The sequence below is a fragment of the Neodiprion pinetum genome, chromosome 4, assembly GCF_021155775.2.
Source record: "Neodiprion pinetum isolate iyNeoPine1 chromosome 4, iyNeoPine1.2, whole genome shotgun sequence".
NCBI lineage: Eukaryota > Metazoa > Arthropoda > Insecta > Hymenoptera > Diprionidae > Neodiprion > Neodiprion pinetum.
Genome location: NC_060235.2, coordinates 35,025,194 through 35,043,437, shown reverse-complemented (window position 1 = coordinate 35,043,437; position 18,244 = coordinate 35,025,194). Strand labels below are relative to the sequence as shown.

Sequence of the window (18,244 nt, the reverse complement as noted above, 5' to 3'; positions counted from 1 at the left end):
TTACTTTTGATTATTTTTCTACTATTCCCCAAATTATCAATTGATAATTGAACTTCCAGAAATAAAAGTACATGAACGTATTAAAAGTCGTGCGTAACCAATGTGAATACAATAGAGCTGTAGGAGAATTGAGAGCCTGCTGATTATCGTCACTCAATGGAATTTTAACGTTTATTTTGCAAATATCTCATTTCAATCTTCCTACGCTGGAAGAAAGAAGTTGTTGAATCAAAAAAGGAAAAAACGTTTCGATGAAATAATGCGGCGTTGACGGGCGGCAACACGAATATTTGGTTATTACAACAATTTGTAAGTTGCACGAGCTAAATGAAAAATATGTCTGTTGACTAAATTATTGTTCAACACAAATACGAGGACGTACAGTCAACGAAATATTTAAGTTGAACGACCTGTATTATGTAGCTAATATGAAAATCATATTGTTAATCGGAATATCCTACGTTTTGATCCACCAAAGGTTCAATCAATGCAAGATCATGTTCCGTTGGTTGAATCAAATCTCATTGTCACTCAACGGAACTGAATATTTATTTCAGTGCAATGCTTCAATCATTAACTGAAACAATAACTTATTTGCTGTCGGACGTCTTACATTGTTTGGATTACCAAATGCTCACGTTATATATAGATTACTATATATTTTGATAGAAGTACTGTAAATTACGAATGAAAGAAAGTTCTGCAATCATTTGGAATCGTTCTGATTGATAATGAAATTGAAATTCTTGGCCTAATTACGGCAGTCAACGGCAGTTGGTAGAGTTGTCAGTGACGCGAATAACTTATAATTATTCGCAAGACGGATAAAATGCATTTTTAGTCCTCGAGATTTTCTTTGAGATTCGAATCGAGGACGGATCACCCTATCTAGTCGCCCATCTGTATCCACTGTGTCAAACTATCGCACAGACTTCGGGTTATCTTTTGGTCACTTAGGTGACGAGATATATTTATCTTAGTAATACGAAGCTATTGACCAGTGACGTTAAAAAGATTTTGTACAAAAATGCAAGGATTTCAATAATTGACTGGCAGTGAAATAGCCGATGAAACAGTTAATTTAACGAATGAAATGCATCCAATCAACAAAATATTTATTCGATATAAATATTTCGCTTACATAATTGGTCCAACATACGGAAAACTTGGATTTCATTACCTTTATGTTTTCCCAGCTGCTTTACACGTTCGACTTTTGTGGTTTTTTTTCGACCAACTAAACATTCAAAGTCATCTAAATTTATTAGTCTATTCGTGATTGTAGTTAGAGTCATTGGACTATTTGTATGGAAACAATTTTGTTGTTGTTTCGACTGATACATACATTTGAATCATCAAATCGAATTATATTCGCTAACTTGAATCACCGAAACAAGCAGTACCTGCAAGATGTAGATTTGCTTAGGCAGAGACTCTTGATTTGTTCCTTTAAATCAACACAAGTTCCTCACTAACGAACCGCTTGGATCATTCAACCATACGTATTCAACAATGTATAAGTTGAAACAGAAAGAATAAAAAACAGTTACGGGTTAAACTAAATCACGTGTAGAGTTTGATTCAAGAGGTTAAAATTTTATTCTGTGGCATACCGAGTACTTTGACGACAAAAAAATATTCAGTTGAAACGATTGCACGCGTGGAATCGTAGGTACCCCCTTCGTCAACCGGATCATTGAGTTGAAAAAAATTTAATATTGTTTGGACCTGACAAATCTGCAATCAAATCACCCGCATAGTTCAAATGACTCGTTTGATTGATTCGACTCGAAAAAAATTTATTATGTTAACTACGGTACATTTATTTTCACCAAATAATGGTCGAAGCAGCAATTTTCATTCAACTAAATCGTTTCGGTTGAAAATATCTGCCGTGCTAAATATGAGCTTAAAATATTACTATTAAAATCATATATAAATTTCAGCTTTGTCAAAATACCGTAAATTGTTTGTTTTTTTTTGGGGGGGGGAGGGGGGGGGGGGGGGCTTTCAAAAGTATTCACCATGACTTTGGAACCGCAATAGCTGTCTGGCATTGATTTTTTCAATAACAATAATTAAGTATTTTAAAATATTCAAGTGGCAGCCTTGACACTATGCCGTTGAACACGGTCAAATTCTTACACCTTTCATACCTGAACGACTATAGAAATCGCCGGTCGAACTAATGAGACCCCATCTTATGTACGGCATGTACCTATAACTGAGTAAATAAAGAAAATATGGGGTTTGTCAAAATGCCGCAAGTCTGCCGAGCATTGGCTCTCAAGAATTCTCTTCTTGCAATAGAAGTTCTAAATTTTAACCGCTCAGCGAAGCATTTCTTAACTGAAAATTTAAAGTGTGCGAATAAATTCATATTAGCGATTGCCAAGTTTGCCTTTTGTCAATTAATACATTTCAAATGACTACGTTTACTTTTATCCTAAATGTATTCTGAATTCTGAATTGATTTTGAATTGTTAATGTGTGTAATCCATTTATTCTGAATAAACCTCTTGCTGTTGTGTTTAATCTGCATTTCGAGTAGAATCAATTAACAACCACTTAGTTATCATTCATTATCCCAACATTTACCAAAAAAAGACATTATTGAGCGGTACGTGTCGTGTCCAGTCACCGGACAGTCGCCCATAGCCCAAAACATCAAGATCAACGAAAGGTTAGTGCCAACTTTTTATTCCAAAAGCTCATTTTCTCCCAAAACGAACGTGATCAAGGAGGGAAATTCAGCGTTCACTTCAGTTGAATCGTGTTAAAAAGTTTTTGTTTTAGAATGAGCGTTAAATTATGTGGCGAGTTAGTCCTTACACAAACAAACAATAATCGAACTTAATCCGTCGCAAGTATATGGGACATTCCACATCAATCCAATTAGGGTCTGGCCCTCACCCTCTTAGATTTGGTTTACGATTTTTTATATCATTGTTCCAAACCTAAAAAGCATTCCACGTTTTTCAAATATTCTTACCCTCCTCAGTGCTTCCGGAGATTCCGAGGGAGATTCTTAAATTATGATATTTTGATAATGGTTGCGACATTTTTGAATACTATGACCGCACATTGACCGCACTCCGTGAACTTGATGACGATTTATAGAGTGAGTCCTGAAATATGAACAGTCAAAGTTGATGATAACAACGAATCGTTTTCTTTTCCATGCCTTTTTAGCAAATCGACGGCTTAAGGCTTTATCATCTGTGGAACGGTGCACGGATTTACTTTAAATTCAAAACATTTTATGGATGCCAACTGTGAAAAAGATTACAGTGACTTTGTCCAAACATCGCTAGAGAATATTCTCAAGAATGCGGCCTGTGGGAATTTGAAAAGCAAACGAAAAATGAAGTAAAACAACCACCGGATCTTATACCCGAAGTTTCGCACAAGTATGAGAAGTATTAGGTCCCGTAACGAACTTTCTACTTCTGAGTGGCTTTTCTAAAATGATACATAAAACAACAACACAAAAGAAATATAACGATATAAATATTTAGTCTTACAATTGGTCAGCCTATGTGGTTTTATTCGCATAATTCAACACAGAAAAGTGAAATTATAAACGTATCGCTAGTGATACAATTTAATCAAGAGGTGTAGGTATATTTCGAGAGTACATAACAGTGTACAATTATACACTTATTTTTAGATGCGTAGTCGATGAAAGATGTGTCAAGTTTTATTCGTATCGGTATTGAGTAGTCTGATTTTTTGTTTACCGTCGTTTTTTCTTTTTACAAATTAAAAGTCACAGTACATGCGTGAATAAATTCCCCAACAGATTGCGAAGAAATAAGAAGAATAAGCATGATAAGATCGTATGTGACCAATTCTTTCAAATTTTTCATTATATCGAAACATATCGTTGTATGTTCATGCTTTGAATTAAATTGGTCGACTGACTATTCGCCGTGCTACCGCAGCTTTCACCATGATGCTGACAGTTTAGCGCTGCATAAGGATACACGGCACGGAGCTAGAAATATTATCGTTAAAAAAAGCGAGGAAAGATTATCCTGCTAATCGGCACAGAGTCAAGGCTCGACACATACGTGAAAATGAATGTCGCTGAAGGTCGACATTCTCATTTAAAAGTTTGTGGATAACCTTGACAACGCCGAGACGACTAACCGGTATTAGTTGAGTCCTTACGTCAGTCGGATGATTAAGTCTACGGAACTGCAAAAATATCGGGATGATTCTGTCTTTCAAGGAATCCATGATACGAAACGCATAGAACAAAAGTTTATCTTAAGCTAAGTACAAGAATCCAACCGCGAACTCAACGTGATTACGTGGCCAATCGATACGTTTGAAAAGAAATTCAAATATCGGACAATAAAGTAACGCTGTTCAGAGTCAGTCTTCGGTAACGTTGGGATATGTTGAGGGTAAAATGACCGGGCAACACTGATACCGTAGCTGAAATACAAGTAAACTGCGTTTTTTGCTGCTATTACTTATTAAGTTGTTTTATTTCATTCCACGGAAAGCATACACGGAGCTCATTTAGTTAGGAAAAGCCTACTGTGTAATTAAGGTGTCTTATTTTTAAGTCTCATTGAGTATGAGATTATAATTTCGATTATTGAATGACAACAACTTGTCTGCATTTGATGAAATGATTGAAGTAACGATTCCAAACCGATCCATTTGCAATGGCAATAAAAATTCCTACTCGATCAATTTTTAACACATTTCTTTTTTTTTTTTTAATATGATAATCTAGCGACATTTTGTAACAGCGCCTTGCAACAATAGAATTGAGAAAAAATTTCACGAGCAATATTTTAATTTTAATTTTAAAAATAATTTTGAATGCATTCCCTGTGCAATGGCTGCTGTGGGGTGGAGGCAATAGTTAAATGAGAACTCCCTGGGTTCCGCTGCACGGAAAAATACGCCCCCCGCCATTCGATATAGGTCCATCTATTTTGACATATTGTCTGTGGTTTCGCCCGATGATTTTACTCATGGGCCCTATGGATCATTGCCCTCGCCAGTCTAGAAATTTACATATATGTATGTACGATGTAAATTCAAAGTGGACGAAGCTTGGATCGTTCACCGAACGAATTTTTTTGCTTTACTTCAAATCTTCTTCTCGTATCTTGATGAATGTAGACGAAATATCGACTCGTCAGAAAGTGGACGTAAAATTTTTCATCGCCAAATATCGCCGAATAATTATGAAAGTAGTAATAATATACAAACGATTAAACTGTACTCAGGAATCGAACGATCAGCTTTGGGTTTACGCGATATGGTAATTGAAATCAGATTTTCAAAATGCTGGGAGCAGTCGATGGATAAGCGATAACCGATCAAAAATTTTCCACCCAACGCTCCCGTCGTTTTAAAAATCTGAATTTAATTACCATATCGTGTATTAAGATCATAAACCCAAGACTGATAATTCAATCCTGCGAGACAGTCGAATTGTTTTGTGCATTATTAATACTTTTTATGGATTATTCAGGAAGTTGTTGAAGTAAAAAAAAAAAATTATTTTCACTTTAACACGACTGGCTATTCCATCTACATACATTAAAATGAATGAAAAACATTTCTAATAAGAAAAATCGTTTGACGAACGATCCGAACTTCAATCACATTTTCTTGAACTAAGCTTGAAATGACGTCGTTCGGGCGATTGAGCTTTGCGTTTTCACTTTCCAAGCTGTTCTCTGTGAATTATTCAAATACCGCCACCGGAAGTAGTGCTACATTTAACCTTAGATTGTATAATGAATTACATGTTAATTGTCTGCAGCTGCTTCAAAGTAGCCTGGACTTGTTTACGTATCATGGGAATTGATAATAAGTATCGTACTGTTACGTGAAATCACCCGTATTGCCCCCTGTGCTAATTTAGTGGCCATCAAAAATAAAAGACGTATGAGTGCTTTCATATACCTGAAAATGAATAAGACTGCTGACAATGAGCCAACCAGTGTTATTGTAAAAACAGCTTTGTTTCAGACCCAAACTGATCACACGTATTTCCCAATAAAAGCATTTTTCCCATCTTTTAATTTGGCTGCCTGTTAATTTGCTTCGGTAGAAAAATAATTCCACGTTGCCTGGTTCCATTGGAAAATATTTTGAAACGCAGAGTTCGACTTTGCAGAAGAATTATTGAAGCAAGTTTAAAATTATTCGTTCGAAAAGTGCATTCAAGTGATTTGTGCCGCCCCGGAAGCGAGAGTAAATTAGGCTTCACTTTTTGTAGAAGTAAGCTCGGTGTCTTGAAATCATTCTGTCAAAACGTAGAGTAGGGGAGACCGGGGCTAGAACTTACAGGGATAGGTTGTTACAACGGTTATTATTTCTGAACTATGGGAGATGGTGCCACGGTTTAAACTAAAAAAGCTATATTCTAACGTAAGAAACAAATTTTGCGCCGCTGCAGTGAGTACGTGTAGTATTTTTCCAAAAAAATAGTTCTTTTTGGAATTTATTTTTTAAGATGGATTCTTGTTGTAAAAAATAAAATAAAATGAAACTCCGTCCTCCTAAAATTCGATTTCCTTTTTGATTCAAGTGTAAAACGAAGAAAATGATTTGTTTTCGATCGAATTAAGTTTCGTTTTCTCGAAATCTCGAGTGTTCCTTATTTTTAATAAATAAAGATTATTATTCATAATCACACTTGTTGCGTTTTATTGTGAAGGCAAGAATAGGGTTAACTTCCTCTCAAACCATATAAAAAAAAACTATGTAACAATTTACCCCAGGGCCGTAACTTTTTTGCCCCAGACCGTGGTAAGATGTGACAGTCTGTTCAGGGTTGAAAAAAAAAATGCATATCTCGAGAACGATTTTCGATATCCAATTAGTTCTGTCGCAGAAATAATATTTGATAGTGAACCTAACGTCACATCAACTAGGGGTGAATTCGTATCTATACATTGTGCGAAATTTCATTTTTTGTAAAAAGTGTAACTTCTAGCCCCGGTCCTCCCTCATTTTTTTTTTTTTTTTTTTTTTGCAGGAACGATGTTCCTATGGAAGTTAGTCGAAGGTCATAGAAGCTTGTAGAAGGTCGTAGAAGCTTCTCAACAGCGATCGATCTTGTCGACGCGTATCCTTTGCAAAGAAAAATACTTATTACTTGAAATACGTAATAAGAAATAATAATAATAATAATAGAATAAAACCATTTACACCATAGATAAGGCAACTTGAAACCTTACCAACTTCCAAAATAATCAATCAATATCTACAATCTGATTTGGTTACAAAAATGCATAGAAAACAATAAAACATTTCAGATAAACACATAAAAATTCAGGCAGTCCAGAACTCCTCATTTCAGTACCGCATAATCTATAAACAGCGGAAAGTCGATCTACTGAAAGAATCTCCTCCTGAATTCGTAAAGTGACCATAACAATAAATAACTTGGAATATTTTAATAAAACAATAATTAGAAGGTTTATTAACTTACCTTTAATCAATTTATATAGCCGAGTGTTTGTTTCGTTAATTAGCCAAAGACTATTGAATAATTTTTTATGTTTCTTCTATATTTTCTTCATTTTCTTACATTTCCTTTACTTTCTTTATTATCTTGATTTCCTTGACTCACTTTATTTCTTTTGTAAATACTTCGTTCATTTTCATTTGCGTAAAATATACTCTCAGCAAAATACCTATTATTATTATACCAATGTTAGTGTCAGTGTGTCGGCGCACCATTTCAGGATTTACCCACCAATTATCGACACACTAAAGACCAGAGCTGACAGTTACCTAATAATGCAGGCAGTGCTTCTTTTATTGCAAAGTCGGTACTCGTTCGGCAATAGCCTAAGCTGGTATCACAGCGAGATCGCTCATTTGGATATCCACGGCGTGATTGTAAAACGGTAGACTTCTGTGACCAATTGCGTACACTCGTTATACAATTTTATTGTAAGATTATAGATCGTAGTTAAGTATACGTCAATTGTTACTAACATATCTGCGCATTCGTCTTCACTTCCATACTCAAGGCGAGGACTGAAAGTTTATTACAAGCCGAAATATTTATCCTTAACTTGTAGGTCCAAGAAGTGAACCTAGAAGACTAATATGAATTTGTTGTAAACGCTCTATCGGGATCGTTACAGCGTCAGTCGAACTGTGCTTTGATTTTTAAACGTCCGAACACAGTATATAGGCCATGGATAGATTTTATCAGCTATAGCTCTAAGAATCTGAATTCCGGTCGATAAATAGTAATTTACATTCTTATTTTTGTAAGCATGACGATCCGATTCAGCTGTGGTAATGTCGTGCCGATTAATTTGAATAGCCGTTTACGCAACTATAAGCGTTGCGTGTGAATTAATTAAATGGTTCTGTTTATGTAAATCGTCCAACTCATGCGGTTTCGCTATATTTATTTTTATTGACTCTCTGTTTTTACGATTTCGAATGATCCACGAAGCATCGTCAGCGCCCAATCATATTCATGAACGTCCACCGCGGAAAGGAGATGATAAAAAGTTATTTGAATCAACCAACTTTCCATGGAGAAGAATACATATTCATAAGGTGATAGGTCAAATCGATGTTTAACTGGATATCAAGAGACTTGACGCCAATTTTTTCAAGTCTTCGGAAAGTACGATTTTCCTGAATCGGGACATGACAAAATAAATGGTAAAATGTTTTTCACAGATAATAATTTGTCTTTTTTGTCTACTGCTACTATCGGCAATTCTTCACTCGATTGATACGAATATTTGAAAATTCATCGTTCATCTGCAATGCGTACAGATGTAGGAAAACTTATAATATGATAATTTGGTGCTTGGAAACGAAGTGATTTTTATGGTTTCTGTTAAAAATATGGCGAATCGTTTGCATCCTGCACTTTCGATAAAAATTTGATAAATTACTTGCACAAATACCGAATAGTGCGCATCACACAGAATTTAGTATTTAAAGCTATTCGAGGTTCAATTTCCTTTGTATATAGCCCATCCGTAGTAAAATGACTCCAGCTTTTCATTTTTTGAACGCCTTTGTTCGGAAAAAGTTTGAAAACAGTAAGACGGAAAAATCTCCGGATCCAAGCTTAAAAATTTTGATGCTTGAGCCACAATTTTCCAGAATTTATTCAGATTTTTGAATTGTCTCGATTAATAAAATCATTTTAAAAAAATTGTAGAAAATTAAAATCGAATTCAAAGAATTTAAAAGAGCCAAAAACAGAATGACTTTCGAAGTGATAACAATCATGTGCCTCATATCTATCTACCATGCTTTGTGTGCTACAAACAGATGTTTTTAATTGAAATATGAACAGTCCCTGGAATACCTGGGAATATAACTATCATACGAGTTTTCCTTCCGACGGGAACTGCAATAGAAAAATAAAAATAAGGAAACATCAGCTAAGCTGTAATCTAAGTATTTTTACAGCACGTTCTCCAGTTCCATAAGGACGCTTGTACAGCGCCTCGATCATGGAGCCAAAATTTTACTGGAATTGATGGTGAACGACCCTCGTTAGCAAGGCTAAGTTTCTAAGAGTAAAAGGTCGCTACGAGCAGTTGAATATTTTACAGCCGTGGCATGGCTTTCGTCGTTGATCCTTAGTTATACCTTGAGCTGCTCGGCGTGTGGTTCAGTTTCGAGGTGTTTCTCTAGCTGTTTACTTCTTTGATCGCTACTTTGGTATGTCGGGACGATTTCAGTCATTTCACCGTACTTATTTATAATTTTAATGTGTTAGTTGCGTTCGAAGATGTTATACGTATTGAGAAATCGTTCAAGTGACAACGAATTAAAAAGAATTATTATTTCATTAAGGAAGTGGGGGAATTTTTAATGAAAATTAATACATTTAGAGCAATTTGAGTTTGAGGGCTTTATTATTCACAGTTTCAAGAACATTTCAGAATTTTTTCATTGAAACAATAACAACATGGTGACATGTCGCGTATAAGTAGTGAACGACTCCGAACTCGAGGTCTTTTGCGGTACTGCGTCTCCTGACATCAATGTCCAACCTGTAACGGATAGAAAAAATATTTTGAGTTCAATACACTTTTTCGGCTTCGACCTCGTAGCCAAAACCTCAGGAGAAAAATTTTCTCGAATATATACGATTATGAACAAAGAATTTCGTTTTTGACCCAAAAATTGTTTAAAAAATTGTGGGATTGAAATTCAAAAACCTAACCACGAGCTTGAATCGGCAAACAAGTTTTACAGATTGTGTAATAATTTCAAGTTGACCGGACAAAAATTGACCGAGACATCTGCGCCACCGGATTAAAAACGAGGCCCTTCACTACTTACATGCGCCATGCCGCTATTTTGTTATTAATGTCGATAAGAAATTTGAAAAATGAAATTATAAATAATAAAGTCCTCAAATTCAAGTTGCTCCGAGGGTTTTCATTTTTTTTAAAACGAGCTCTTAAAAATAGATATTATTTTAGACCGTCCAAGCTATAAGTCCCCCCCCCACCTCCATCCCCCCTTCATTCGAAAAAAGCAAAGTATTTTTGTACTATTCTAGATTTATTCCAATACATTGACATTTTTAAAATTGTCGTCCTCCACCAGTGATCGCTGTTTATAAATTTACTGTTCCAAATTGTATGTATAACCTAGCATTTTAATGTTTCGCGTCTAATGAGTAGTTTGTAGCTGTCTTACTTTCCACACAGTTTTCTGGTGCGACAAAAATTAAAATTGATAAACAGGCGCAGCGAACTATATAATTTGACTTTTCTGCTGATTCAACCGACCGTAAGCTACGTGATCACTGGAACGAAAACTCTATTCGTACACTTATGATCGACGTACAAAACCATATGGTTGAAAAAACGAAATCGACATATAGAAAGTTCGCACTTGCAAATATTGTTCTGTTTTTATTCGTTAGGGATTTCTCGTTCAGATGTCTCAAGCTTCGTATATTCGAGACATGCTGTCGGACTCTGCATCCGATCAGGCCACGGGTCCCAGTGAAGTTGCAAGTTTTTATGCACACACGAATATCCTTCTCACTGGAGGTGCCGGTTTTTTAGGAAAACTTCTGACAGAGCGGATACTGCGGTAAGTCAGGACATTAAATTTTGGTGATACGAGAAGAGTGAAAATATTGCGTAATACCAGCTGTTGCCAATTTTCTGATTCGTAATTTCCTCGTTCGGTTAACCAGGTCATTAATATGACTGAGAAAAGGTTTCCTGCTCATGATGACTCCTTTGACTCTAGACCTCGTTAAATGAGTTTTATAGCAGGTGCAATCTTATGAGATGTCAAGATTGAGTTGTGAAATACGTAATTATATTGTTTTTCTAACTCGAGATCTAGACTCGAGGCTTACGTGCGATTCCTTTCATTCAGCTTGTAGAATAAACTGGCATGTAAGTACACTCGACGCAAAGTAAATTGACCACTTATTTTCGATATAGATCATAAAATGCCAAGGTGAAAATCACACCATTGGTAAATATTCAAATAAATTCATCCGGTCAGCTTTCGATGAATTTCGTTAATCCAAAACCTGCAGTGCCTTTGGCAGTGTGTCCCGCCCACATATAAAATTCATTAAAAAACCGTATTGCAAACTGTTACTCGATGCACCGATAGATACTCTTCACTTCCCGTTTGTTACACTTAATCCTTTTTTCACGGATGCGTTTTTGAATCAACATCAATATGGTTTTGATGAAGTTTTTTGCGGCACTGGTGAAAAGTGGGTAAGATATCCTATTCCTTGAGGAACTTTTCCACGATTTGCTTATGCTTAACGAACGAATCTAGACCAGAAAGAATTAAATCATATTGGGAAAAGTATGAAAAAAGACCCAAACTCGAAATATTATTGTTTCTTAGTGCAATTATAATTCTTTCAAGTAAGCCCGGATATGGAAGAAACGTAGAAATTTGGATTCACCTCGATTTGAACTTTTTAGAAGAGAAATCATTTTTTAATGAAAAAACAGCCAAAACCGTTAAAAACGACCTATGACCGCATTGAGCGACCTCTAAAAGTTGATTGTATACGTCCTCCTTGCCGTTGTGGCATTTATTTTACATCTCGAAACATTCATGAAGGGAGCGTGAAAAAAATTAGAAGGTAGTGTTTTTTTTAACCACCCTAATAACTAGGCTCTACAATAGAATATGGAAAAAATCAACACAAAGCGACAACTAAGACTGAATAATGTGTAGGTCATGTCCCGAGGTGAGCACGTTGTTTCTGCTCCTCCGAGCAAAAAAAGGGAAAAGCCCGCAAGAAAGATTTGCGGAACTCTTTGACGACTTGGTGAGTTATCTTCAAGTACTTTTGGCATCAAATTATTTCAAATTCGGCACGTATGCAAAGAGCTGAATCAAAATCCCCATGAATAAACAAATATATTTACGTTGTCCTTCAACGTTGAGTAACGAATATGGTGGGAGGAAATTGGAATTACCTCGTTGTTTCCATTGCAGGTTTTCGACCGACTGAAGAAAGAGAAGCCTGGATTTGCTCAAAAAGTTAGATTGATCGAGGGAGACGTGGGGGAGATCGGTTTGGGTTTGGCGCCGGAGCAAAGGGAACTGCTCCGAACCACGAATATCGTGATACACGGTGCAGCCACCGTACGATTTGACGAATCCGTGCGAATTGCTACCAAGATCAACGTCAGAGGCACCAAGGAGATGCTGATACTCGCCAAGGAAATGCCAAATCTTAGAGTGAGTTGATCGATGCTCAACGGTCGGCAGCGCTGCTTTCACCAATATCAAAATTTCTCACTCTCATTCGTCCTCTTCTACCGACTGCAGGCATTCGTCCACATCTCAACAGCCTACTCGAACTGCGTTCGACAGTCCATCGATGAAAAATTCTACCCACCACCAATCGACTCGGACAAGTTACTCGATCTCGTGGAGATATTGGATGACGCCTCCCTCGAACACCTCACGCCGGTGTAAGTCATGCGACTTCCTCCCGATGCATCTTGACTCCTAATTCGCTCGAGCGCGAAGTCTCGCACCGACATAGAATTAATATTTCAATACGTCTCTTACAAAATGTCTATCAAGTTTTACCTGAAACTTGAATTGCTTTACTCCTTTCGTATTCGCTGCAAACTTACAGACTCTTGGGTAAATATCCGAATACGTACGTCTTCACCAAAGCGGTCGCCGAGGACGTCATTCGCCGCAACAGTCATAGTCTGCCAGTCTGCATTGTCAGGCCGTCCATAGTAATCGCAACTTATAAGGAACCCGTCGCTGGTTGGATCGACAACGTCTACGGTACCACCGGAGTAGTGCTCGGGGCTGCGATTGGATTATTACGGACTCTTCACTGTGACCCGGAAGGCATCGCCGACATGATTCCCGCAGACTTCGTAGTCAACAACATCATTGTCGCCGCATGGGACATCGCCGAAGCTCGGTAAGATCCCGCAGCTTCCTTACTTTTAGCGTATGGAAACCTCGGTGGAAAAGTGTGATATCGACATTAGGTGAATTACTCTGTTTCAGAACCACGAATGTCAATAGCGCGGATAGTTCGAACATTCCGGAGACTGATGAGCCTCCGATCTACAACGTCGTATCATCGTGCCAGAAACCCTTTAGGTGGGGTGAATTGATGCGTCATATAGAAGAATATGGATTGGAAGTTCCAAGTATGATGTGTATATGGTACTACTGCTTCAAACTCAACAAGTATGAATCGGTTCACAAGATATACGTGATCTTTCTCCACCTTCTTCCCGCTCTCATTGTAGACAGTGTGGCCCGCATTATAGGACGCGAGCCCATGTAAGTATGATTGCATCAATCTTCGCTAGCGAAATGGTCAATTTATAATCCCCGTACGATATTCGGATCTGTCAACGGCTTGACATATTTCATTCGTATATCCAATGTTTGCAGGAACCTTAATGAGTCATGTTGTCTGTCTACAGGTTATGGAAAGCTTACAAGAAGATTCACAAATTCAGTGCCGTGATTTCGTATTTCGCGACGCAACAATGGCGCTTCAGTAATAACGGTGTTTTGAGACTGTCGGCGAAGTTGAACCCCGCCGATCAGAACCAGTTTAAGTTGAACATGAAAGACTTCAGCTGGGAGGAATTCAACTACAATTACGTTCGTGGTGGACGTCTTTATCTTTTGAAAGACCCATTGGACACTGTACCTAAAGCAGCTGTTAGATATGCAAGGTATGTAACGTCGTTTGGGATTTTTGCAAATGAAATGAAATCCGTTTCAGCAACCCTTGATAAGACACCAGCGTTATTGGATAGAAAAAAGAACCGGAAGCAGTATTGGTCACGAGATTAATTCGACACGGACCGATTGGGCAACAAGATTTAATCGATACTGTCCGACTGGATACCAGCGACTTTGTGCACAACCCGATTAGACACCTAAAACCGAATAAACTTCGAAGGGCCAATGAGTTGAATAGACAAGTATTCGATTGAAACCTAAATTTGTCTGATATGGAAAAGTAATGCCATAGGTCCCTTCATCAGACCTATTGCGAAAGATGTAAGCTCCGTATTCGGTGTTCACTCAATATATCCAGTTAACAACGCTATAAAGATTTTCCAGCCGATGAAATACGTCGGTTACTGATACCGTAGTGGAGAAAAATTTCTGTCTGCATATTCGTCCACCTTGAATCACGCATCCCGTCTTCTCTAATTTAAACATGTACTGCTGCAGGAAAATATGTATACTGGAGCTTCCGTTTGCCGCATCGGTCCAGAAACGAGACTTTAGCAATGACTTTCCACATCTGAGAAATTTTGGTTTCAATCGAGAGTTTGAATATTTATTTAATTTATTGGTCCATCGAACTTCATCCGATGTTCGGTGTTCAATATCGCCGGTGTCCAATTGGATTTCTTGAAGTCATTTCAAATCTCGGTATCCTATCGGACTGTGTCCGTTAATTCACGTGTGTCCAATCCAGCTTCCAATTTTGTTTGGTGGCCAGTAACGCTAGTGTCCTCCGGGGTGTTCTCCAAAAGGTCCGTTCCCTCAGCTTTGTAGTACGCCTGAGCATTTGCTATTTGCATTACACCAATGTATGTCGTGCACGATCTACTTCGGCGACAAAAGAACAACATGTTACATATCGAAATGGCTTCGAGATGAAATTTCTAGTACGGAGTAAGAATTATCGATGTATCATTGTGATGCCTAGCCTCGCGTTTGAGTTTCGAGATAATTCGCGAATATTGCAACGATTATACGATTATACTGCATTGTTTTATATGTCATTTTGCGTTTCCATTCTCAGGTTGCGGATCATTCACTACGCTGTAGTAACAGTGATGTGGGGAATGATTTTCTGGCTGCTATGGACACTCGTAAGATTTTTGGGTTTATGGTAACTCCTATATTCATCTATAATTCGACTTCAATTACCAAAATTGAGTATATCGTGGGTTTTCTAATATGCGTCTATCTGAAGAATTTGTACGTATTGTAAAGAGCACTGGAATCAACACCTAAAACACGAATTTAAATTAATTTCTCATATACTTCTGTATGTGCTATTTTTCCACTAGTGTAATTTGATGGTTTGATGGTTTTTATTAAGATCTTTCCCATAGTATAGGCATATTGGGAAATAACAAGAAAAGTATACAAAATTAAGCTATATACAGAGTCTCAAATCCAAAAACTTAGCCTAGTTCGATAATTAAAGTAAAGAAGAGCACAGAATAGAGACATAGAACTACAACGACATAGACAGGAGTAGAAATATACAGATAGAAGGATACAAAAATTGGAAGAGTGAAAGACGGCAAAGACAATGTTAGAAAAAAGAATAGAATAAAGTAGAAACATAGAAACGTGGGAAGCAGGAAGTAGAGAAATCTAGATGAAGAATCACCATCAAGAGCGAGTCTCTTCTGTCCGGAAGAGATACTGACAGAGTGCACGTTCAAGTCAGCAAGCGTCGAGATAGACCTGAGTTCGGTTGGTAACGTAGCCTGGTAGCAAGACAACGGAGTCCGAGATCTGCGAATGGAGCCAGGTTTCAGTCACAGCTAGTAGCGGCCGGAAAAGCGAGAGACGCAGTGGAGATAGCTTTGGAACATTAAATTTCGTATAAACTGATGGAAAATTTCATTTATTTCATGCAGATAGCAGTACCGTGTAGAGAAATTTATTGGGAGTATACAGGCTGTAACGGAGTCGAAGACAAGATTGTCGCGTCACTTCTATTGGTGACAAATTTCTATTTTCTAGTACTCTTGTATCAACAAACCGGTCACTGAATAACGACGAGTGTATCAATTGTCTAGTGAAAGAACTATGTCAACAGAGTATCTCGCTTCTCAAACTGGAGTTGTTTCAACTTCAAAATCGGTGTAATAGTGTCGAAGGAAAAGGAAAATGGAACGCATCAAGTACCGTGAGCACCGTATCAAATAATTTCAGTTTCCGAAGCGAGACCTATCGAGGATCAAATAATAAAAAATAGAGCCGGTGGTTTGGCAGTCGACCCAATCTAGTAAAATTGACTACGAACGAAGTTATTTGAAATCTTTTGCGCTAACATGTATGAGAGTTCGTGAGAATTCTCCATCACATCTTTAATCTACGATGCATTGAAAAATATCTTGCTAAAAGTGTTACAGCACGTATTTTACTCTCGGAATTACCAATGACACAATGACACGATATTGGAAATAAATATGTAGTCAATAATGTAGTAGTCATTTGTATTGTCATTGAGTCATGTATCGCAGCAAAAACGTACTTTCGTATATTCAAACACGCGGTTGAATTCGCACTGTTAACCGGTTAATCAAGCAGATAAGAATTGCTGAAGAAAAAAGCTTCCGTGCTTTCTTCGGCTACGTGTAACTCACGTCAGACAGATTTGAAATCCGTACAGAGACAAATCTCGATGAAAAATGTAAAGTGTGGGAAAACGAAAGAATGTCACAATTGTCGCAATGCAGGATGATTCCAGTGAATCGAGTCAAGCGAAGCAAAGTCAACAGCGTTGCAGGTATACGTCATACAGTTTCTCCATCTTCGGAACGATGTGTGCGCCTTATTCAAGCAACCGGCGTTACAGTGCATGTTCAGATCGAGAGCCTGGTATCCTGCCCCAGTCATCCCAAACGTCAGGTATTATTTATTTTGAAAACGTCAAATATGAATTGTTTCAACAATGTTCGGGATGACCGTGCTGGGATCACCGAAATACAATCATACCTACTTCGGTGGACGAGATACGATGCTAATCTAAAACGCAAGCTGTAATTCCGGTTGCTTGAACAAGGCGCACGCATCGTTCCACAGGCTGAAAGTCAGAGAAACTCACTGTAAAATTTCAAATATTATACATACGACACGAATCGCCGAATGTTCGGATTCCCAAGGCGCGTTTCGCTTTCAACGAGACTGAAAGTATCCGAAATGACCAGCAAATGATTATATTCTTACGGTTTCGCTCGGTGTCCAACTAATGGTAAGCAGTCCCATCTGCCTTCGGCTAAACGCTTCCAACTCTAATACCGATACCCAGTGCTTGCAAGACGCCTTACACGTGCACAATCGGTGTGTTCCCCCGCCTGCACCTCCAATGCACCAAGTTCTGTCGAAGTTGAAAGCACGGTGCTCCGGCTGTCGGTTCATGCGTGTGGCGCAGTGCCCCGCCCGTCTGTATATTTACATAGGTATGTAATTGCAACGTAAATATAGACGACGGCACGTGCAGGTAGTGGCGAATAGGTGCCGCGTCTTTTCCTGCCAAGTGTTCGTTTGCAAACAGCTCTTCTGTTAACTAAACCGAAGAAAACGCGGTGCTGAACGAGGAATCGTGGATTGTCGCGATGTAATTACATAATAAACATTGTTTGCCGATGTTTGGATGGGGGGTGGATTCAGCGAGGTAGGTAGAAAAACCCGTTGCTTTGTCAATTCGTTTGTCGATGCGAAAGAAAATCGCTGATGTTGGAGGCGTGGCGGCAGTCAAGTGCGTTTCAAAGCTGTGAGCGAGGGGCTGCTCATTTGAGAAATCATTGGACCATTTCATCCAAAATCAGACAGGCAATCGCTAAACGTCGCTGGTGATCACTCGAATCGCATGATTCCTGATTTCCTTATGATTTCTTAAAGTATAGATATATTCATAGACATAGATACATTCTCGATGTCATGCCCTATTACAAATGAAAAAATTTTAAATGCTTACGAGAAAATAAAAAAATTATTCTAATTTCTTTGATAA

The 18,244-nt window shown here is 37.9% G+C and overlaps 1 protein-coding gene across 2 annotated transcripts; it reads left to right on the top strand.

The window, feature by feature from the left end:
* The first annotated feature begins 9,599 nt into the window (after positions 1 to 9,599).
* Positions 9,600 to 18,244, top strand: LOC124215805 (fatty acyl-CoA reductase wat-like). 2 transcript variants are annotated; one of them, XM_046619556.1, is made up of 9 exons: positions 9,600 to 9,690; positions 10,910 to 11,082; positions 12,208 to 12,301; positions 12,472 to 12,717; positions 12,808 to 12,953; positions 13,124 to 13,426; positions 13,516 to 13,797; positions 13,944 to 14,201; positions 15,290 to 18,244. In XM_046619556.1, the coding sequence occupies exons 2-9, from the start codon at positions 10,925 to 10,927 to the stop codon at positions 15,381 to 15,383; spliced, it is 1,581 nt and encodes a 526-aa protein (XP_046475512.1). In that variant the 5' UTR covers positions 9,600 to 9,690; positions 10,910 to 10,924; the 3' UTR covers positions 15,384 to 18,244. The 2 variants fall into 2 exon arrangements, with proteins under 2 accessions (XP_046475512.1, XP_046475514.1); XM_046619558.2 differs by lacking the exons at positions 9,600 to 9,690; positions 10,910 to 11,082 and adding an exon at positions 11,904 to 12,112.

Coding starts and splice junctions, on each gene's coding strand:
- LOC124215805 (XM_046619556.1), top strand. CDS start 10,925: ATGTCTCAAGCTTCGTATATTCGAGACATGCTGTCGGACTCTGCATCC. Junction 11,083..12,207: donor CTGACAGAGCGGATACTGCG/GTAAGTCAGGAC, acceptor AATAATGTGTAG/GTCATGTCCCGAGGTGAGCA. Junction 13,427..13,515: donor TGGGACATCGCCGAAGCTCG/GTAAGATCCCGC, acceptor ACTCTGTTTCAG/AACCACGAATGTCAATAGCG.